This window comes from Colossoma macropomum, unplaced genomic scaffold (assembly GCF_904425465.1).
Source record: "Colossoma macropomum unplaced genomic scaffold, Colossoma_macropomum, whole genome shotgun sequence".
In the NCBI taxonomy this organism is placed as follows: Eukaryota; Metazoa; Chordata; class Actinopteri; order Characiformes; family Serrasalmidae; genus Colossoma; species Colossoma macropomum.
The window spans coordinates 26,169,485-26,193,764 of NW_023494789.1; the positions used below are offsets into that span (position 1 = coordinate 26,169,485).

The window sequence follows — 24,280 nt, forward strand, 5'->3', positions numbered from 1 at the left end:
CGTACTTGAGTACTAACTAGGACGCTTACTCACTGCGTAGTACACAAACACACTGGTGGCAGAAATCTACGCACTAGCTAAGCGCTCTACTTGGAAGACAAGTGTGCAGATTGGAGCGCGCCCACAGACTTCAAACGGCACATGGTACCTGTTTAACTTCACTTGAAGTAGTTGCAATTCAGTTTTATTAAGTGTATATTTTTTATTTATAAAGTATTTATTTCTCTTCTTTAAAAATGCTTTAGTATGGACATTTTAATTCATGAAGGGCTAGAAGGTATGTTCAACTGTAACGTAGCTACAGATCATTTAAAGTTAAAAGTGATTAGCTGATTTTTTGTGCATGACTCCTTTCCCCTCTCTCTCTCTTTACATAGTAAGAATAATACGTATCTTCTGCAGCTACTGCTCTAAAATGTGTTTCGGTGTGTCGTGCTATGGCACTGCCTATGGTGCCGTCTGTAAGGGTCTACATTGTTTATTGTTTTGTTTTTGTTGTTTATTTTTGTTTTGTTGTCTATGCATGCCACACAGCAAAAGATGACAAACAAAAATGACTCATGTTCGTTATATTGAGACTTTATTGCTTTACACATTTTATTACTAATAGTACTCCTGCATTTTAGATCATCTAACGCTAACTGCTTCGGTTCTGGCAACAAACATGAATAAATAAAGATGCGCAGTCGAGTGAAGTAGTTTCCGGTAAGTAGTGACTTCACTTCCGATCAAATGGCCGCCAAAACAATGGCTGGAATGTTGAGTTTTACCACCAAGGAAAACAGTTTTATTTATTATTTTCTCATGTAACATTATATACGATACTCCATTCCAGTCTTCGGAGTGGACTGTGTAGTGCTCGATATGCCGTGAGCAGCGAGGCTGAAAGTTACAGCTGTGGTGTTTGAACTGCTTTTGGAGGAAACTTCGTTAACTTACTGCTGTAACTCGCACTGTCGCGTTAGCTTAGCTAGCGTTTACACAGAGGTCGAGTCTGTCCGCTGATTTTAAATCTTCCAAATGAAAGAAAGCCGTGTTCACAACCGCTTAGTGAGCTGCCGTTAGTGTGGCTGTAGTGTAGCTTGCTGCCTGGGATGCAGTGAGCAGCAGGGAAGCCTTTTCTCTCCTCCTTTGACTGAAATGGCTACCTAGCCGCTCAGCTCCGTTATGGCCTGTGGTTCAGGAAGCAGCCCCGTTAGTATCGCCTCGGTGCTGCCCGTAGCTCCGTCGTCAGACGAGGCCATGAAGCCGGTTCTCTTCGAGATCTTCGGCGAAATGTGGAAGGTACAGGCCCGCCTAGGGCAGGGGGGTTCGGCCTCAGTGTACCGGGTCAGTTCGGTCAGCTCGGGCAGAGCCAGCTCGGCCGCCGTGAAGGAGTTCCAGGCGGACGCACAAGGCGGGGATTACGGGTATCTGAAGGAGAGAGCTGTGTTGGAGGATATCCAGGGACACAAAAATATCGGTAGGTAGACTGGCATGCATCTGGAGTGCTTCTGAAACGAGGATAAGCACTGGGCACAGTCAGAGCAGAAGCACTGTAATTACCATCCCTGATCCTGGAATGGAAAACCTGTGCCTCACATACTGTAGCTAGTGTTTTCCCTGCTCCAGCGCAGTTGCTCTCAACCCCAGTCCTGAGGACCCCTTTTCATGAAGGGCTTTGTAGTTAGGTTATGTATCTTATGACTTGCACTTGTTTGGGGGAGGTCGTCCCCAGAACTGGAGATGACAGTCACTGCTCTAACAGAGCCACTTCAAGGGTTAGTTAGCTAACTAAATGGGTCAAGTTTATTAGGACAGAGGTACTTTAGGACCAAGTTCAGTCATTGCAGAAGACTGTTTTGCCTCTTATCTGTATTGGTCTTAAATGGGATGTTCACCTGCATTGTTTTGCTCTTGATCTGTAGTGACCCTGTATGGAGTGTTCACCCACCATAACCCACTGGGCATAGCCACACGCTGTTTACTGCTTGAGCTTCTGGATGTGAGCGTGTCAGAATTGTTGGTCAGAGCAAGCAACCAGGGTCACTCCATGTGGCTGATCCAGCATTGCGCCCGTGACGTGCTCGAGGCTCTGTGCTTTCTGCATAGAGAGGGCTATGTGCACGCCGACCTCAAGCCCCGCAACATCCTCTGGAGCCCCGATGATGAGTGCTTTAAGCTCATTGACTTTGGGCTGAGCTTCAAAGAGGGGCACCAGGTGAGGAGCTGGTTGTGGGCTAAAATGATGCAGTTGCTTAAATTAAAAAAACACTATATATGCGCATATTATGATTGTCATTGCTTTTAAAATATTTACCACGAACTCTCGCCTTGAGATGGCTGCTCACAGTGTTGTCATGCTGATTCATGTTTGTGCCTCACAGGATGTGAAGTACATCCAGACTGATGGGTACCGGGCCCCAGAGGCAGAGCTGCAGAATTCACTGGCCAAGGCAGGGCTGGAGGGAGACTCCGGCTGCACTACCGCTGTGGACTTGTGGAGCTTGGGCATCATTCTGCTGGAAATGTTCTCAGGAATCAAACTGAAAGAAACCATCAAGTCTCAGGAATGGAAGGTCAGTAGAGGATATTGCTCTTTGCTATTTATACATCATTGCTAATGAAACTTCAGATGGAAGTTACAGCAAGTGTTTTGAAGGTTTTATTTTAATACCCAAACATTTAAAAGTAAAAAAATGACCCATACAAACAAGCAAAGATAAAAACAAGTTTTAGTGCTTTACATGAATAATTAAAGTGAGGTGTGTTCAAGCATATCAACAACATAATGTTTTTAAAATAAATAAATTCTTCCTATATTTATCTTTCATAATATTAGTTAGCTTCAGCACATCTTTTTCAGCCATCTTCCTACATTTTGTCTTCTGGTGGTCTTCCTTTGTAAAGTAATGTCGATTTACTTGTGCGTTATTGAAGTGATTTCTCAGTTCAGTAATATGAACATATTAACTATGACTATACATTTACTTAGAGTAAATGAATATTCAGAATTTGAATGTCTAGAAGATCATTTGGATGTGATTACATGCTGTGAGTACAAATGATGGCTGCTTTGATTACACTGTTATGTGCTATTCTTCTGCAGAACAACAGTGCAGCAATTGTAGATCATATCTTTTCAAGCAATTCTGTGGTGTACCCTGCGATTCCTGTCTATCATCTGAGAGATCTTATCAAAAGGTAGACAATTGTATACAAAACACTCACAGTCTAAACTCTGTGTAGGTTTTTGCACATGTGAATGACATGTATGTCTTTCTGTCTTTAGCATGCTTCACAACAACCCCAATCGCAGGAGCACGGCTGAAGCTGCACTGATCAGTCCCTTCTTCAGTATTCCTTTTGGTATGAACATTTAAAGTAGAACATTTATCACAGTGATGCATTACCCAGATACATAGACTTGTGGTTACATGAATGAGAAAATTACTTTGTTCTCAGCACCTCACATTGAAGACTTGGTTATGCTCCCTACACCCATCCTTAGACTGCTCAACGTAATTGATGACTGTCATTTGCACAATGATGATGAATACGAAGGTGGGTGGTACTGTCAGCTGTTTAAGTTTTTGAAATCAAGGTAACATTAAAGGCAGCTAAGGTTTAATCGACCTGTTGAAAAGAGCAGGGCATAAACTACCACAGGGTAATGGTATTTGTATAACATGTATAACATTTGTATAACATGGATATTGTATATAGTTAAGTAGGTTTAATCAGATTGTGCTTTTAGTCTTGTCCTTGTATCCCCACAGCAGTGTCATCTGAATTTTCACAGCAAGTGGACAGATATTCAGATATATAAGATTCACCCTTAAGTTTTTGTACCATAAATGTAACTTTGTTTTTCAATCACTGCGTTGTGTGTATAAGTCACAGAATTCACACATATATTATTTTAATCTCCCTTGTCTTAATCTTACTGGTTGTAATATAGCACCATTTTTAAAAATGTAAATAACTCACAGTAACAGCGAGCCAGGCTAAAGTGCAGCCTCACATGGTGGGGTAAGTGTTTACAGTGTTTACATTTAAACCTCCCTAGAGAGACAGTGGGACAAGTCTATATGTCCCCTATATAAACTGTCATTTTTTGGAAGTTTTTATGCATGGATGTCACATAAATAAAATATATTTCAGTTTTATCATGCTGCTATATGCTCTTGGACTTTGTAACTTTCACAGTTATTTTGGTGACATTTTATGTATTTAGATTGGAACGTTCATCTGAGTCAAGCAATGCCGAATTGTATTAATTGTGCTTTGCATCGATTTACCAGTCATTTTGATGACCGTTACATCTAGCCCCTCTGTCTGTTACTGTGACATTTTTACTCTCTCTGCTTTTTGCTGAATTATTAATCTGTAGGTACTGGAAATAAACTGTGTTTGTTTGTAGCATAGATGTATGGGTTGCTTGTATAAAAATGATTAAACTTGCTCAAATTCTTTAAAATTAATGAGCAAAAAACAAACTGTTAGGTTGTGCCCTGCTCTCCTCTACTTTTTAGTGTTCCATAGTGCATGACATTATTTTCTGATTGTGCCTTGATTTGCCAGTATGGTTTTTAGTCTTTTGTTACCTAAAAGGACTGTTGCCCATATAGGCTCTCCAATTAGCAGGTGTATTTTGTTTGTTAGTTATTATTTTTTTTTTATTATTTAGAAATTATGGAAGACATGAGGGAAGAATGCCAGAAATATGGTTCAGTCATATCCCTGTTGATTCCTAAAGAAAATCCTGGCAAAGGCCAGGTAAGTCTTTATCATTTCTGATAGACAACATATTCATGTCTCATAGTCCTGAAATTGGGATAATTGGTGGGTAACAAGTGTCTAATCTGTTATTTGGCTTTCTTGTGGTTTTTTTCTACTTTGGTTAAAAAAATATATATTAGTACTGAGGTTATGTTGTAATGGACCACCGTCTGCCTGCAGGTCTTTGTAGAGTATGCAAATGCTGGAGACTCCAAAGAAGCCCAGAGGCTGCTGACAGGCCGGACATTTGATGGCAAGTTTGTGGTTGCCACCTTCTACCCACTGAGTGCCTATAAGAGAGGTTATCTGTATCAAACTGTGCAGTAAGGGGCTACACGCACATAATCATATGCATTCATGCAATCTATTCCATTATGACAGTTGCTTAGCAGTTGTTAAGCCCATACTGTGTCTACCAAGATTATCATTTGTACTACATGAAGTGTTTACCTTTAAAAACATATAGCATTATAAAAGGCACATACACATACGTAGCGTGAAGACCGGTACCTGATTCTATGTCTTCAGTACCTAAAGGTTACCGGGGCTTGCTCACATCATGCAATAATGTCTGACTGTAATGTCATTTTTAGTCATAAAATATCACAAAGTCCTTAAAAAAAATGAAAGGAAAATGTGACTGACAGTTTTCAGTGATCCAGTACTGCTTGCATATGTGCTTTCCTGCTGTGTGAAACACAATATAGTCAGTAGTTTATGTAATATTGAGTATGTAGGTTTGCTGCTTGGATTTTTGAAAACTGTTAATCACTTTATACCATGTTTACTCAGTCCTATCTGTTGATTACCTAAAATCTATAAGTCTTTCCAGTGTGCACATATTTATGAGTTACTGGCAAAACACACTGCCTTGCTTGCACTTTGGAGTGGTTACATTTCTTCTAAAGAGCTTTAAAACTGCATTAGATTGAAACCAGACTCTGAGCACAAACAACCTTTGAAAGGTATTAGGTAGTCATATTCATTTTCAGTTTACTGGGGGTTTGTAAAGTGCAGAAACTGCAGCACCCGTTTATGCTATGTCTAGCCCAAAATCTTAAAAAAAACAAACCCTTTGTAAGTTTCTGCAGGGTGACAGCTTTTTACTGTAGAACTTGAATTCCTAATGTATGGTGTCTGTTTGAATGCTAATTTGTTCAGAAACACTTTGAACATAGTGGTACAGAATTCTTAGGGCCAGTTTCCCAGACCCAGATTGAGCCTTAGCCAAGACTAAATAGTATTTTTGGCATGGCAGTTTAGTCCAGGACTGGGCTTAATCCATGTCCATGCAACTGACCCTTAGTGTTTTTTCTTTCAGTTTTTGCAAATGGAGATTCCATATAATATCTTTGCTAGCTGGTGTTGGGAAAGATAAAGGAAATAGTTAAGCTTGCCTCTTGCGTTGATTAGACTGCAACTGTGAATAGCCTACTACCTTGACTCATGGATTTATTATGCTGTCTTCATACAAGCTTGTCAGTTTTGTGCTCTGATCTTGAAGCACATTGTGCATTCTGCTGTATTCATAATCAACAGTAGTATACATTTTTTTTGTTTTGTTTTGTTTTTTGGAAGCTGTTGGTCACCTTTATGAAATGGCTAATACTCTGTGTCCATTTATTGTTTCTCAGTATGATTATAGGCTGAATTACAAATTAAGCCTTTTGGCATCTGGCACAAACCAGTGGTTTTATCTTGATTTTGTTACCTTTGTGTTTTTTTCCACTTAAAATAGTAATGGTACTTGAATTTGCCTAACATTTGTTTAGCCACAGTTAGGGAATTTTAAAAAAAGGTGATAACCCCAGCGAAAAGGAGAAAGAAGAAAAATAAATCTCTAGGATGAGATTGATATTTACCTCTTAAAGATCAAAAGATCATTAGAGTGTGCGATATGAGAATCAACAGTCAGTGACCTTAAGAACCATATTTTAGAACTGTAAATGATTTATTTAAAGAAATACAAAGCTATTTTGGTGACCACTGGGATGTGAGGAAAGATTCTGTTGCCTTCGAGAATAGAAAAATACCATACATTTGATACAAACAAAAATAGCTTTACAAATTCCTGATTGTGACTCTCTTGCTGTGCGGTAACAGTTTAATAGTTTGCATGCACATTTTAATTTTCGAAACTATAGAAGCTCTCTAATCAGTAAGTATATGCATTTGAATCTGATCATTAGTGTTTACAGACACTTTCTGGTTGATATGAGCTTTTTTTTTTTCTGTATAGTCTTCAGAGCTTTCGAGTATCCTGAGCTGCCATCCGAAATGCAAAGCCGTTCCTTCTTCTGTCTTTTGCATTATAGAAATGTATGTAAGTGTACAAGACAATGTGAAAAGAAGTGGGTTTAAGGCAGTTTTTGTGGATGCAAAAGTTTGTAAGAGTGTTGAAGTTTAGATTTTGCACATTACTACTGATCTAAGCTCTTCATTGTAGTTTGTTAGTGAGCTGTCTCTGTTGAATTGGACAGGGTACTGCTAGATTTTCTTTAAAAGGACATTTGTTAAGCTTTTTGTCGGAGTGTGTGTGAAAGTCTGTGCAGTGAAAGTCGGCTGTGCTCAATGATTACCTACATTCTGATTCTGAATGAGAAGGTTCTAAACTGAAGGCATTGGTTTTGATAGAAGGTAAAGCATAAAGCTGATGTTGCTGGGTCTTTCAGTGTACGTTTTTTTGTACTGCTTTTCATTTCTCCAGACGCTCCAAGCTTTGTGCATGAAGAGAGAGCCTCTATTAGGCAAATATAATAATTGTTCCAAATGAATTCCTTGGTGGCCTGGATAGAAATGAACTGAAATGACTCTAATAAGACAGTTAAATTCTCTGTTCTATACTCTCTCCTGAATGAGTTACAGGAGACCTACAATTTATAGTAAGCACATACAAAGTAGTGAAAATACCATGGATTTTTTTCAGACAACATTACCTCAAAATACAAGCTGATAACTATGATTATGAATCATCTTTCAGAGTGAGCTCATGTGTTGGAATGGTACATTAAAGCTTAAATCTAGAAAGAGATTTGTGAAGATGTGGCTGTGCACTGCCTGTGATGTTATGATCTCAACCATTTCTGGATTGCAGGGTGGGTCAAGTGGATACATTTACATAAAAGTGGTAAAACCGGGTTCCCTTAGATTCCTGAATGACTACTGAGGAAGATACAATGAATCATCAATGTGCCTTTGTTTCCTCATAGACTATTTTTACACCCAACTCCAGCCGGCAGATCCATTCTCTTTGCAAAAGTGTGTAAACAGTGCTATCTAGTAACTAGTCTATTAGAAGAACCATGACTTCTGTGTCTGCTTGTGTAGTGTTAAAATGATCTTGTGTCACTGAGAGTTACCTATGTAACCTCACAGTCCTCTCGAATTTCATGCCTCTTTGTTCAGTTTCTTTTCAGCGGTTGTGCTCGTTCATGGGTCAGTAGTTTGGGTCTTATCCAGAAGGGCGAAGTAGGATATGATGCGGTAAACCAGGTTAGACAAACCTGCCCTGATAAGCTTGTTCCATTCCACACGCATTAGTTCACTCCGGACACTACTAAACTAGTTTTATAACACTGACGTAATGGTGCAGAAAGTATGCAGAGAAAATTCCAAAAGAACCTTGTCTTGCCCCAGAGGATGATTTGAAAATTATTCCCTTAGAAGAGTTGCTTTTCCTCTTTTGTCTTTATCTACTGCCAGAGTCTGGGGGCTTTCAGAATTAAAATGCACAAAAGTAAGCCCCCTCGCCTTCTCAGAGAAATTGTTTCAGCACACTGTGTAAAATTGTGAAGTTAACAACTATGGAAAAAGTGCCAACAATCAGAGCTAAACTGACGGTTCAGAGTCAAACCATAACAGCAAAAATGACCCAAGGCTACACTGTGGATTTATTTACGTCTTTATTTACTTGCTTTTTATTTACTTTGTGAAATGTTGCCTGCTGAGCTTGAGATGCAGCTGCTGCGAATACTAAACCTGGCTGGCTGTCAACATCCTGAGTGGAGAGAGAGGGTGATAGGGTTGTACTGGTCTTTTGTGTTATGTCTTGTGCAAGAGAGCAGCTTTTTGAAGGAAAAAGCCATGGGGTGTGGACAAACACCCAGCCGTGGGAGCAGAATGCCCTTTACTGCTTGATCTCTTTAGAAAGGTTGCTGAACAAAGCTGCCAGCTCAAATGCAATTTTGGCTTGGCAGCAACTATTCACTCCCCCTTCTCTCACCTTCTAAGTTTGCTGCTCGGCAATGAAGTGCAGCGATTGTCTCTATTCCAACTTGTTTCCAAGTTGTTTCAGGTGCAACTTTGGAGCTAATCTAATTAAAAAAGGTTTGTCTCTAAATTTCTACATTTTACAGAGTGAGCAGAAAGGTAGCAAAATGTAATTGAGTATGAATTAGCTCCTTGGGCAGAGGCTCACTGGATCTCGCACTGATAATGATGGTCAAACTGACCTGCTCAGGATGTTTTAGGTGTGGATTTATGCTGGTGGGAAGCTCATAGGTGCTGTAAAAAGACAGGTATGTGTGAATAAATTTTACAAAGCAAATAATTTTTACTTCTATTAAACAGTCTCACAGCTTTTGTGGAATGTATAGGCTTTGATTACACTAATTATCAACCAAATATCTGTAGAGAGTAAAGAGTTGTAGAACAGGATGCTCGTATGCTTACAGATGAAGAGAGAGCGGATTAGGTTGGACGAGACTGAAGCCTGTTGTGCTTTACATACTGCTTTGTTACAGAGATGTTTAGTGATGTGGGATTTCTGGCTTTTTGAATGAATTAGGTTGGTATAACGGGTCTCAGTTTTTCAGTGGTTGATCAGGCAGTAAACAGTGTTATCTCACTCTCATATATATATATATATATATATATATATATATATATATATATATATATATATATATATATATATACACACACACACACACATATATGTTTACTACAATTGTATCTTGTATTGCAGTACTACTCAAAAGTCAGAGACGACCCTTTATTTTGTTTAATTTCCAGTCAAAACAGACATGCAAGTTCATACTTTTTCGCACTGGGGGGGGAGCAGGAAAATCATATATTTAATAAAGAATTACATAGAAACCTCAACAACTAAATTTCAACTAAAATTTTAGCATTTACTATGTCCATCCTTGGCCTTTATTAGAGCTTCTGTTCTTTTCTGGAGACTTGCTTTCAATTTTTCAAAGAAATCTGCAGGAATATTTTTCTACACCTCTTAAGTTCAGTCTTAGAAATGAGCTGCATTTTCTGCTTCTCAAAATCCTAATTACAAATTTAGACTCCTCAGTCTGTAAACATAAACGCTACTGCACATCTCACATGTCCAGTTCCAGTATTCTGGTGAAAATGGTCTTCCTTTTTCAGTAATAGTGTGCTGACAGCTACACATCCTTTCAGACCTATAGTGTTGTTGTCTTCTCACAGTGGAAAGACTGACAGAAACACTCGTGGATTTTTCCAGATCAGGGCCCTTATTCGAAAGCGTCTCAGATTAGGAGTGCTGAACTAGGATCTGTTCCTGTCAGTAAGATCATCATAAGTAAGACATGAATGCGGTCATAAGTCAGCACTCCTACTTTAAGAAGCTTTGTGAAAACAGGCCCTGAAACAAGAGTGGAGCTTGATTTTTCTCCTTTCTCTCAAAGATGAAAGCTTGATGGCGGTACCAGGTATTGCAGTTATTAGGAGTCCCATTTTCTCTATATCTTCAAAATATATAAAAGTTTATAGCTTGTACTTAATGGCCATTTTGACTGGAAGTTAAGGAATGACTTTTGCACAGTACTGTATATTCTTAAAATGTGATTTAAAGATGTGATCATTACCAGTAGAAAATGACTGCTGCAGCTTTAACAGTGAAAATGAATGGTAAAATACTGATAATGACAGTCTGATTATGACACTCAGACTAAGAGGTCACTTATGGAAATTAAATGTAATTGCAGTTTTTCATGATTGATCACAACTGAAAGGCTCAATGACAAAACTGCAATGTGGGCTGGTAGACGTGGAACGATACCCGTACGGTAATACTGTTAAAAATAATGCAAGCCACAGTTCTTTTGAGATTCCTTTAGTTTTGTGTATTCAGACAATCACTAGTTCCACCATTGCCTTCCTTTTTGTATATCTTATCTGTTTGACTACACTGTAGACCGTCGTGGGAAAGATTGGATGAGACAGGAGGAAAGATGATGTTTTGATCTGAGTTCTGCCTTATAGCCCACATAGAAAGCTGTGCTGGGTGGAAAACTTGAATTTGAAGCTGTTACAGAGTAGAATATTTACCAAATGAAATATGTAGATTTGGATGTGAACGTGTGTATTTTTATTTTGTTGAATGAGCTAAAATGAACAGAGTTGGATTCCCCAAAAAGACTGTAGCCATAAGGTCAAAGGGAGGAGTGTTCTAGTGATCCACACCTGTTTATTAGAGAGAGTGTTGCAGTGAAAATCGATTTTATGATTAGCTTAGAGCTGCAGTGCGTTTGGGGAAACTTGTCACAGCAGATTGTACATGCACTATAGCCTGGGCAAGCCTATGCTTTTGTCTCACATAACTCTGTAATGAATGAGTGATGGTCATGTTTCTCACAATAAAATGTCAATTACTACTCCACTGGCTTTGTGTTTTCTTGAGGTCATGATTTACTGGACATAAATTTTCCCACCTTTTACAGCAGAAACATTCTCACCATTGTTTAATAGGTCTTGGGTGCATAATTGAGTGTTTTTTATTCAGTGCTAGGACATCAAGTATGTATATTCCCTTCCTTAAAAGCTTATTTCGAAGCTCACTCTTCGAAGGCACTCTCAGCCAGGCCAGCAGTCAACTTTAAAGCCAAACCGAATTGAAAAACAACTTAAAAAACATTATAAAACATTACAACTGCATAGCATTTTTCAGCAATCAAGTATTTTGTAAAAGAGGGCATTTAAAGCATAGTCTTTCATAATGGCAGATCATTCAAGCACAAATCCACTCACCAAATTGTAATGCCTTTTTTCTGTCATTTGGGGGCAGCACTAGCATTAAAAAGGAAAAGCTACATGAATGACATAAAAAGTGGTGTTTTTGTGCATTAGACATTATAGTTAAGACTTTAAATAGTATGACAGGCTTATTTATAATGACTTGTACAGGAAGATGTGTGTTTTTTTTCCTCATTAAGAGGCAAAGCACCATGTGCAAAAGAAAACACAATGCTACTCATTCATATACATAAAAAAACACCCTTTTTTAACTTAATTTCCAGTTAAAATGCCCATTAAGAAGTTTTTTATTTTTTAGTGTCAGGGGAAAAAAGCAGAAAATACACAAAGGCTTCAACAACTACATTTATATCAATATTTTCAGTATTTAGTGTGTTCACTCCTTGCTGTTATTATAGCTTCTGTTCTTTTCAGGAGACTTGCTTTCAGTTTTTCAAAGAACAGCGCAAGGATATTTTTCCACACCTCCAAAGTTTAGCCTTAGAAGTTGGTTGCATTTTTGTCTTCTCACAATCAAAGTAATCCTAACTACAAGTTCATTAATACCATACTTCACATCTCAGATGTCCAGTTCTTGTGCGATTTTTCTTCTTTTTTTGTTTTTTTTCCTTTCTCATTAGCAGCCTCTTAACAGCTACTCATTCTTTTAGGCACATAGCGTTGTCTTCTCACAGTGGAAGAATGGACAGAAATACCTGTGGATTTTATTTATTTTTCAGATTTTTATATCTCAAAGATGAAAGTTTGAAGTGCTGTTTTTTGATGGTGAGTTTTGGTGGTCTACTAGGTTGTTAGGAGTGTCATTTTCTAATAGAGATCCTTTCTGAATATACATGAGAAGGAAATGTGTGAGGCAGCTACAATGTGTTTTGAGTAGTTGCTTGTGTGAATGTCTGTGATGGGAAACGAAATATCAGTAATAACTTTTGTTAGGAAGACAGCTGCAACTCAATGGCTTTAAGATTAGAAATGTGTAAGAGTTAAAGTGGCACTAGTGTGCACAAAAGCAAAAAGTAGACCGATACAGTTTAAAGTAATAAAGTGTTGGAGGGTTTGTTCATTCATCTATTAAATATACATTTCCTACTTTTTTTTACACTGAAATCTTTTGGAAACTGAAAAGTGGTTTCAGACTTTTGCACGGCACTGTGTATATCAAATGTTTAAAAATTGTTCATGCAGGCTTTATAAAGAAGGAAAAGTCTTTTAAACTAGTTCCAGTGTATATTTTAGATTCTATCATCTATTTTTTTGTAACCGCACTCTCTCATACACCTGCTGTCTTGTTTTGTAGGTTCATTACTGACCAAGAATGCTTCCCAGACACCCGCTGTAGAGTGTCTATATTACAGGCCTGCAGTAGCTGTCTGTACAGCCACACACATGCCTGTTTATGGGCTCCACACTTTACAGCAAGTCTAATAAAAGAAGCTGTGAATGTCTGGCCTATTTGTGGATGCACAGTCACTCACAACATCTGCATTGTCCCTGAATGAACAACAAAAGAAAACCCAAGCTGTTTCACTGTGTTTGCTGCAGAAAATGGTCAGATCTATATAGAATTCAAAAAGTTTGAAAGTGTGGTACCTGGCAACCCTCTATTTTCCCCTCAAACTCAGGCATGACTGCACAAACTTGTCTGTGCGCTCAATTGTGTACACAAGCAGAAATGGCTGCGGAGAGAATGGAATGTGGGATTCATTTTGGGTCAGATGATGCCTGTTGCTTGCTTGGGTGCCTATTCACTCCTGACGTCATGCTCTGCACCTGGACAACACTTCCAGCTTAAACACTGTGGCTGCACCTGTGGATTACCATGCATCTGAACAGCCACCTGCCACCATTAATCCTAAAGCTGGGACAAACATGCACTCACACCAACCACCCATTTTTTACAGTTGTTTTCTTACAGATTAAGTGGATAACTGGCAACCAAACAATCACCAGAAATGCGCACTGTTGGGTTCAAGGAGCCGAGACTAAGCTGATGGACAATTTCAGAAAGTGCTTGTTTTGACAGAAGGCAATAAGTTGAGTCATGGAAGTGGCATTAAAAATAAATCATGCTAACACATTTAAGCCTTGCCTTTTTTTTTGCCAAGAAGCAAAAAGTACAGCATTGGATTTAATCCACTATTAAATACAAAGGATAATTAAAATGTGTATTTATGTCTATGCTCAGATTATTTACTGCACATTTAAAGAATGCATAACAGTGCTTAATAAGCAGCTGTTTATGCATATAGAAGAACAGAAAAGAAATACTGGTACTTGTTTGGGCATCAATTCAGTTATCATGGACAGTCTAGACAAATCGCGCTATGTGAACAACTGAAGATCAATCCACAATCATTGGAAAAAGATTTATTGTATAATTCCAGCATTTACATGTTTTTGACAGAGCTCAGAGCTGTAGGTTCTGGGTTTCAGTGCATCCATGTGGCAGTTAAAAAAACAAACAAAAAAAAAACAGCAGCTTAGCAAAATACAGGGTTAGAAATCCTTGGTAGGTCTGTTGGAAGGAGCCTCACATTCAGGAGAGAATCAGCAGGCGAGCCACATTTACAACAAATTGCTAGAAGTCTTCACACAAATGTCTGCTAATTTATCTCCCAACAACATATACTGCACCCCTAAAATGAAACCAATAAGAAGTGATGCATGGACATTCCTCTATGTTAATGGCTGTAGCCTTTTACTGAATGTGTGCTGCAAGCAGTGCTACAACGTGTACAAAGTTTAGTTTCACTTCGTTTTTTGCCACTAGCCACTATAGAAGTGTGTACAAAATGGTAGGTTTGGTGAGGCATCATGGTTCCTTGGTAGGGCACTGACTCACACCCTGATAAACCTGAACGAATTTACTACACGTTATGTTTCCAGTGAGCATTGCAAATCTGCATTGATGCACCTTTGCTGTCATAAGGTTTTATAGTCCACTCCCTATCTCAGCTAGCTACTTTGGGATAGCCCTGAATGTGCGAATCAGGGAAGCAGAGTAGACCGGCCAAGGCAGTGAAACTAAGCCACATTTTCACTCTGTAGTAAAATCTGCACTTGTCTGCCAACTTCTATTTGGTTTTGCAGATGGCTTTCGGCTCATACAAGCATGATATAAATTGTCAGAGACGAAGCTTAGGCAAAACTGGAAAAATGGGGATTGCAATAGTACTCGAGAAAGTCCTTCAGAAGGGAGGATGAGTCATCTGTCCAGCACCAGTGGAGCCAATTTGCTTTGCTGCTGGATTTCATTGCCTCCTAAAACTTGGTATTTCCATTGCGGTGGTAATGCGATGGAAGGTAAAAATAGAGCCGGAACCTGTGCTTGATTTCTGAAGGCCTCATAACTCTTCACACTAGTGTTGGGTGGTATCCCCTTTTTTAATACCTTCAAACCGTCTCCAGAAATGACGGCAGTATATGGTATTACCAAATAAGTGGACAATGTATCAAGAGCTGCACTAAAATCCAGTAAGACCAGATTTTTTGCATCAGTGCTGAGCCTGAGATCACTGACAACACAAACCAGTGCTGTTTCAGTACCATGGTTAGAACGAAAGCCAGATTAAAACTTCTCATATAACTTGTTTGACATTTTTCATAAGACTTTCTCTTTTTGAAAAAGTGGAGGGTTTGACTTTTTCTAAGACTTTTTCCTTTTTTAAAAAAGGATGGTTTAAAATTGGCCTAAAATTATTTAGAATGGAAGGATCCATGCTACTCTTTTTTAGCAGAGGCTTCACCCAGGCAGTTTCCAAAGTGTCCAGAAAAGCACCTGTTGACAGAGGACAGTTCACAGTAGTTAAAATATAATTTTGAACACAATCAAAAACCATCTTAGGGAGAGAAGTAGGAGCAGGGTCAAGATCACATCCAACTTCAGTGCTGACACAAGTTTGGATGATAAAAAATAATGATTAAAATCTGAGAGAGTGAAGTCGAGCTCCCGTTGAAAGCCGAGCCATTGTGGGAGTTTTCTGACCGGGAGTTACATGGTGATGCAGACCAGCCCACCCCAAACTGTACACACAAACACACACACGTCTTTCTAAAATCTGCGTTTTCATTTTCTTTATTTCCTGCCGCTGCTGTTCATCTTCATTTTTATTTAATTAAAAAACAGTAATGAACTCTGTAGAGCACTATTGTGTCAGCCAGCATCAGATTCACCGTCTGGCTGGAGACTAATATCTTGAGGCTAATGTTAGCTTCTAATTTGAGTTTCTGTTCCACCTTAAATAGTGCAGCAGTTACACATTAGCACTCGTACTGGTATCTGAATGCAACTGCCACATCATTTATGAAAAATGAGAATAAGAAGCTTCATCTTCAGCTTCATCTAATCTCTATCCACTCACTATACAGGACTCAGTTACCATCAGCAAATTGGGGCTGCACCACGAGGTAGGGGCCACTGGTTTAACTCCTAATTTGTAGATGTACACCTGGATGCAACATTTAGGCTATAGGTTGACTGGTTGTTCTTGTGCTTATAAGCTTGAGTTTATACATTAGCTTACAGTAACCAGCCCAATATGCTACACCAGCCCTCTGGAAATTCTTCCAATTTTCCCGATTATCCACTCCAGCATTGGTTGAAGGGACAGAAAGGCAAAATTCAACCTATTCTGTGGTGTTTGGATCTGTAGCCTGACAGGCCACGTTAACGTTAGCTTAGTGAGCAGTCTACAGACCCAAACACTGCCACCCATCACAGTACAGGTTTGATTCTGAAAATTTGTGTTCTGTTGACACAGATTTAGATAAAAATATTTGAGAGCAAAAGGAGAGTGACAGTAAGCTGAAATTGAAACTGTTCTGTGGTGTTTGGGAAAGGGTTAGCAAGCCAAACATGCCACACCTAAAATGACACCTGTTTAGAGAAGACTGCAAAGGCGAGTGACTGGTGTTGGAATGAAAGCTGAAATTGAGCGGGTTTTGTTTTTGCTGTAGCTGAGCTGTTGTCAGAGCTGGTTTATAGGGAGTCTGGCCTCTTCCTATTTCCCCTGTTATATCAAAAACATGACTGCAAAATGCCAGAGGGCGCGCATGAGCCAGTCCTCTGAATAGGGCGTTAAATGGCTAAAAACAAAGTTAAAACAGTTTCTTATCATTTGCTCAAAAGTTTCCTTTAATTTTAAAAAGTATAAGGATGTATTTCACTAAGAAAGCAAAGAAAACTCACCAGTATGTTTCCTTTCTTCTAAAGCAAATGGGTTTTGGGCACCAGTATGCTAGCGTTACTGCTACTGAGTGCTGATTGGTGGGCAAGCGGAGCAGCTCATTGGCTGTTCATGCTCACTGACATGAACGTACATGAGGCAACGAATTAAATTTCTTTAAATGGAGTTCAAAAGCTCTTAAAAATATAACAGTGGTGTTAAAATGTTTAATACTGTTCTGTGTTCATGAAATGAATATGTATTTTTATAAACTATGATTTTGCTCAAATGCTCCATATCAACCCATTCATTTTGGACTCTCTCGGGAGCGCCCTCTAGCGTTTGAGAAATTACAGAGTGGTAATTTTCCTCAATACAAGTTCTCTGGGTGCTATCAGAGAGGAGAATTACCACTCTACAATGTCTTCTGGGTTTCTCAAACGCTAGAGGGAGCTCCCGAGCAAGTCCAAAATGAATGGGTTGATATGGAGCATTTGAGCAAAATCATAGTTTATAAATGCTTAAACATTTTTAATGTACAAGAATGCAACCATTTCCTGAACACTGAATATCATAAAACATTTTAACACTACTATTATATTTTTAAGAGTTTTTAAACTCGAGTTATAGGAGTTTAAAACAGCACCTCAATCAGCACTCACTAGCAGTAATGCCCGCCTTCTGCTGCCCAAAACCTGTTTGCTGTAGAAAAAAGGAAATACATAGGTGAGCTTTCTTTGTTTTGTTTTTTTTTGTGAAATACATCCTTCTACTTTCTAAAATTAAAGAAACATTGTTGGCGAGAGATTAGAAACTATTTTAACTTTTCATTTTTAGACGTTGAGCTCCATTTGCTGCCATTCATTGAGGACTCCCTCACGGGTGTCCTCTGCTGTTTTGCAGTCCTGTTTTTGATATAATGGGGGAAATAGGAAGTAGCCAGGCCCCTCATAAACCGGCTCTGGTGCTATCATGTTCAGTTTTTGTGAGGTTTTTCCTGGCTCTGATTTCCCCCCTTTTTCTGATAGTGCCACCTATTGGTGAACTCCCACACCACCAATCAGTGAGCCTTTAAAATATAAATGAGTAGTAGTGTTTACTTATCTGTTCAGATGTAGAATAGAATAATTTTGAAATACCATCATTTTTAAATATTGTCATTCTTACATACCGCAGTATACCGTATTACCGTCATGCCGCCCAACGCTACTACTTACAGTCATGCTGTCTCTCTCTCGAGAAGCTTTATTAAGAGCACCATGGTCTGCTGGGAAACGGTTCTCTATTGAGCATTCACCTTATCTACAACAATGAACATGCACTCCTGATCAATAAGACTGATGAAACTGTAGCTCGCTTGACTGGGACAGGACTCATCCCTCCTCGCTGTCGTCCTCCTCTGGAACTTCAGAGGTCGCAATATCGCTGATGGGAATCTGTGAGACTCGGGCTTCTTTGACATTGATTATTACAAGGCGAAGGACCGAGATGAGAGTATGTCCGTATCTGCAGGGCTTAAAGCTTGTCTTAGGTTGGGTATGACTGCTTATCAGATCAGCTCTGGCACTTTATCTGCTTATTTATCTATTTGGACTGGCGGGTCCTGCGGTCAGCATTTCGGGAAAGTAAGACCAGTCAATGACTTGGCCCGAGTGGCATCAGTGTAATCTCTTGTGAAGCTTACACATGTCCTTTTCTGCAACTCCAGTAATCTATCCATCTGTTTTGGGGTAACTAAGCAGATTAAATAACATATGGTTGACCACAGTGATATGAATTCCATCTCATGGAGTATTTGTTCATTGCACTGAGACTTTTGAAGGTCAGCCCATGGCAAATTCACAGTAAACACAGACATGTACTTTTCTGTTTTGCCTACACTTAACAAGCTATTTTTATCTTGAACATGTTGTATTTTTAATGTCTGGATCTTATTTGGAATCCTAGCTGTAGTTAGTTCTAACCCCTAGATGATCAGCCAAATTTCCATCAGTCCTGATTCTTCTTACCCTCTCTAAAGTCTTTTACCCAGTCAACTGTAATATCCTGCCCGTCCTCACTAGGTCTGGAATCACTGGCTTTGCGTGGCAGTGGTTTGTGCCCTATCAGGAGGGGGGCTCATATCAGGTGGCATGGAGAGGATTCACACAGACTCCCCAGTGGTGTCCCACAGGGAGCAGTGCTTGGTCTTCTTCTCTTTCCTCGTAATACTCTCTCTCTTGGTAATATTTTCACATGGCTTTTACTATCACAGTTACGCAGCTGACACTCAAGTCATGCTCTCCTTTCCATATTCATTTCTACCTCACATTTCTACTCACATTATTTCATGCCTGGCAGACATTTCATAATGGATAGAACGCTGGCATCTAAAGCTGAGTCCCAGAAAGACTGAGCTGCTATCTAGCCCTGGAAATGTATGCCCTCATTGTGAGCTTCTTGTCTCCTTTGAGAACTCCCTGATTACTGCATCTAAAACAGCACATAGCCTCGGTATAGTGCTGGACAATAAGCTGTTTTTTTTCATTTCTTTAAATCTGACTCAGGTCATGGAGGCTTCCTCTGGGGGATCTGACCCTTTCTGTTCAGGAAGGCCACTCAGGTGTTTGTTTAGTTCCTTGCCACCTGAAAACTTGAATATTGCAACAGTTGTACAGTTTGGCCTTTGCAACTGATCCAGAATGCAGCCACACAACTTGTCTTCAATCTTCCTAAGTTCACTGATGTCACTCCAATGCTGCCTTTGAATCATTGGCTTCCGGTAGCATTTGATTTAAAACCTTGATTCTTGTCTACAAAGCCAAAAATTAATCAGCCTCCCACTACCTTATGGCAATGATCAAATCCTGCCCCATATCTTGAGCCGTTTAAGTCTCAAGTATGGCTTGACTTGACTCGTCACCCCCTCAAGACACAAGAAAGACAAGCAACAAGATTGTTCTCTGTAATGGCACCTAGGTGGTGGAGTGCACTTCTACTAGCTGTCTAAACCTTAATCTGCAATAGCAAACTGAAGACTCTTACATAAACATTTAAATGAAGAGTAATTGTGCACTTAAGAAAAACAACAACGGAAGTCCTGTAATCTGTGTATTATGTAGCTATGAATCTGTTTCAGGCAATGCCTTAGCTTCATGGTATGTTTAGACCTATTCATGCTAGCTCCAGGATATGTTTCCTGAGTAGACAACAAGGCACTTTTGTAAGAGTCTTCTGAATGCTGTGAATATAATATAGGACTCATAGCCCCTAATCTCTGTAAGAGATACTGTAACAGAAAGTTTCTCCATAAGGTTTCAATTCTCCAAATCCAGAGATTGTCTGACCCTGCTGAGGAAAAGAGCTGATGCTGGAAGGTGAATATGAGACACATCGGTGAATATTTATCTGCCGCGGAGCAGAACACTGCCGAATGAGTTGCATCGTCCCATCTCTCCAAAATCCCATCCTGAATTATGAACGGGGCCATAGAAAAGATTGCGAGAGGAGTGCTAGAGGACGACCCTGTGTTATTGAGGCCTGGACTGAGGATGACTGTGCATAAACATGCAGCTACCGTCTGCAAACAGTAACTTTTCAGACACTTCTGTATTTTGGTTTTGACCTATTCATCTTAAAACCTCATGGTCTTTTGAGTTTAACCTCAGTGTGAAATGAAAGTGTCGACCATCAAGTCAAGTAAGAAAATCAAAATGGACAAAAACAAGGTTCTCTGCGACGGTGAGAATATGAAGAGAAATGGCAGTCGCTGTTGAGCTTTGATTTGGGAAAGATTCAGCACAGGGAAATTTTCAAGTGGCAAGGATTTAATGAGAGGAGGTTTGAAGAGCGGGTGGCGTTTCCTCCAGGCATTTTAGTAGAAGAGACACAGATATTATTCTGAGTTCTAATTGATTTTGTAAGAGGATTTGTATGTTCAGGTAGTAGAAAATGACACCTCGCATGGCTGCCCTCGTGTTTCAATCCTCATGTTTATGAACAAGAACAAAGCTAGCGTTCCAGAGACACATGCGGGCTCCTTTTAGTCATAGAAAAGAAGAATTAAAAATAAATGACTCAGGCTACTGGAATCTGAACCTATTGGAGCTGCATTTAAAATGCACTAAGACTCATTATCTCTCTCTTACTCAGAAAAGGTCATTACAGAGGTGCTGATCCTCTTTTGAATGTATGAAGTGAAACCCAATAAGGACCTAACCCCTTTAAATACTTTTCTTTTTCAAAGAGTCTCACTGTTATGGAGTGCAGAACACTTTTATCTGCACCACATTTCCTGAGTACGCAGCTTATTTATCACAGCTTACCTAGATAGCAACACCCAGGAGACATGAAGCTTATGTTTGGAATGAACATTGTTTCAGTTTCAGTCTGAATATAGAAATACAAAATCTAAATTTTATTTGTGGTGTATGTTATCACATCGACTTGTACACATTCTTCAGTAAGCAACAGTAAGTCTTTGAAAAGCAAACTTTTTATTGAAAAGTGAAAGTTTTTGCTTTGAAAGTTGTGAAGTGTTTAGAGTGTCAGAATAGTATGAGGTGAAACAGGGTGCACAGTATTACATTCAGTTCCAAGCCAGAAGTTTCTTACTTTGTAGTTTTTATACCCAGCCATAATGTTTATACCAAACGCCAAAGGACATAAGATGCACAGCACTGGCTACTGTTGTGTCTGGAGCACACGGACACAATTAGGGCCGCCCATATTTACACTTCTATAAATCATTCAATTTAACATTGTTTACTGAACATATACAGTATTTGATCAGAGGACCCAGGGCGTTGTTCAAAGGAAGAAATCTATAGTACGAAAATAGGAGTCAAAAACCTGAGGGATGCATGAAGGGGAAAAAAACAAAAACTCTAACCCAATGAATTCTGACAATGTCGCCCCCAATCTAAGCAGAGGGAGGAGGGCAGGTGCAGCTTCCAGAAAACTTTGGGGCTAACTTTCTTTGGCATTTAAAAAAGCCTTCTGGGAAATCTTTAAAAGTAAATATTCACACACACACACACACACACACACACACACACACACACACACGCACACACACACATATATATATATAGTGAAACACATATGAAAGAGATATATAGCATTGAAGTGGAATAATAATAATATATTGTAGTGCAGTAAAAGGTCAGGTGTGCAGTTGTGAATAAATGGCAGGTGATACATTTCTATGGAAACCAATTCCCACCAGGTAGTGGATCAAGAAAAAATCAGCTATGAGTTTTCCTCCTTCTGTTTCTGGCAGTAGTATGTCAAAATCTTGACAAAGTAATGTTCATTACTTTCTCATTTTTGACCTAGTATCTTAAAATAATGACTTATTTTCTTGAGATTTTGAGTTATTAAGATGAAGTTCCAATGTATCATGTTGAAATAATTACTATATATCAAAAAAGTAATTATTTGAACATAGTAAATCATTATTTTGACAAAGTCAGTCAATATTTCAAACAAATATTTCAACATACATCAAATTTTTGATATTCCATAAACAGAAGAAGGAAAAAAATATTCCATACATTTTGCTCTATACTTATCCAGTATTATTGGATTGGTGCCACCTCCATTCCCCAGTTTACACTGCTATGCAAGCTGAAGTATGTCCTGGAGTTTTGATTATCGCAGTCTACTGTACAGGGGTTGTAGATAAACTTCTCATCTCTCGCTTTTTCTTGAATGTGCTGGAGGAAAACTCTCCCTCATAAATCTGCTCAGTCTAAACAGGATGTCTGGCTGGCAGTGATTAATGGGACACAAGCTGCCATGGTCGTTGTGCATGAGGGAAAGACACTGTAAAACACAGGATATGCCTAAAATAGGCAGGGAGTCTGCCAGTTACTGAAGAGAACAGAGCAGAAAAGAAAGTTCAGCTTTCTCCAGTTTCATCATCAAAATGCATTTTCAATTATTCACCAGTGTTACTGTAATATTTCATTCTCTTGCTGGAAGCAGAAGTACATTAGAACTTAATTAGGAGCATGTTTCAAAGACAGTATTGTCTGAAAAGTTCAATACACACATTTTCCAGACACTCAGATACTCACTCTCTTTTCATTATAGATGATTCCCTGAATTTGTGGTTTTACTGTTCAATTGTGGCCTCTCCAGATTCATACTTACTCAAGTTTAGCAAAGAGTTTCTCACTTTAAAGCCACTCACTGTGCATGGTTCTCCCAAACCTGTATTAAATACAAATAGTTCCTCACTGGTTTTCTGCTGTATTTATATTAGTGTCTCTGTGTTGAAGGGCTGTTGCAATTTCAAGTCAAATCCATTATATATTGCCTTCATGTATTTCGTAATGCGAACTGGTTACATGCCATGCGTTTTGTCATAAATAGACAACTTCATACCTCACCTTTACATAAATACAGCCATCAGTGATCAGAGATGAGGACAGTACTCTGCAAAAGTCAGAGACCACCTTTCATTGATTTAACCTTCAGTCAAAATGGCCATTAAAACAAGTGATTCACTTTTCAAGATAAAGATCAAAAGATACAGAGAAAACAGGACTCCTAACAACTGTGCAAGACCCTGTAGACCAGTAAAACTGTCCTTAACAGTACCTAAAGCTTTTATTTCTAAGAGAGAGGACAGAATCAAGCTCCACTCTTGTTTCAGAGCTGAAAATCCACAGGTGTTTCTGTCCATCCTTCCACAACTCAACACTATGAGCCTGAAAGGATGTGTAGCTGTCAAGACGCTGTTACTGAGAAAAGAAAAAAAGACAGGAAGAAAATCTGCAAATCAAACAAAGAAGCAGCTGGTGTTTTAGGAAACAACAGACTGGACACCCCACAGTCTAGACCTCAACATCACTGAATGTGTTTGGGATTATTTGGATCATGAGAAACAGACAATTTGACCAACTTTAGTGACAGAACTTAAACTGAAAAAGCATTCCTCCAGATTTCTTTCAGAAACTCCCCAAAAAATCAGAAGAAAAAAGTGGAAGTAAAAATGGAAGGAAAAGGGTGGACAGACTAAACTTTTGAGGTTTTCTGTGAATTAAACTTTCTGCTTTTTTCTTGACACTGAACAATGAATAATTAATAGCTGTTTTGACATAAAATAAATGAAAAGTGGTCTCTGACTTCTGCACAGCACTGTACACGCTGCCATAGATTAGTAGTAATGCACATCCATAAGAGACAAAAAAGCCTTGTCCTACAGTCCTAGTCAGAAATGTGGACACATCTAATTGAGTAGTTTTCAACAGCAAAGATTGTAGCAAATGTAGAGCCTGTTGGAAAAGCATCCCAAGAAGCTTGGGAGAATGCAGTGTGTCTATACAAAGTGGGGCTACTTAGAAGAATCTAAAACAGAT

General features: G+C 39.1%; 1 protein-coding gene across 2 annotated transcripts; it reads left to right on the top strand.

Annotated features, from left to right (window-relative positions):
* The first annotated feature begins 143 nt into the window (after positions 1–143).
* Positions 144–11,393, top strand: uhmk1 (U2AF homology motif (UHM) kinase 1). Of its 2 annotated transcripts, none has more exons than XM_036570680.1 (8): positions 144–277; positions 1,908–2,200; positions 2,367–2,558; positions 3,089–3,183; positions 3,272–3,348; positions 3,445–3,543; positions 4,670–4,758; positions 4,942–11,393. In XM_036570680.1, the coding sequence occupies exons 1-8, from the start codon at positions 247–249 to the stop codon at positions 5,086–5,088; spliced, it is 1,023 nt and encodes a 340-aa protein (XP_036426573.1). In that variant the 5' UTR covers positions 144–246; the 3' UTR covers positions 5,089–11,393. The 2 variants fall into 2 exon arrangements, with proteins under 2 accessions (XP_036426573.1, XP_036426572.1); XM_036570679.1 differs by lacking the exon at positions 144–277 and adding an exon at positions 490–1,462.
* The last annotated feature ends 12,887 nt before the right edge of the window (positions 11,394–24,280 follow it).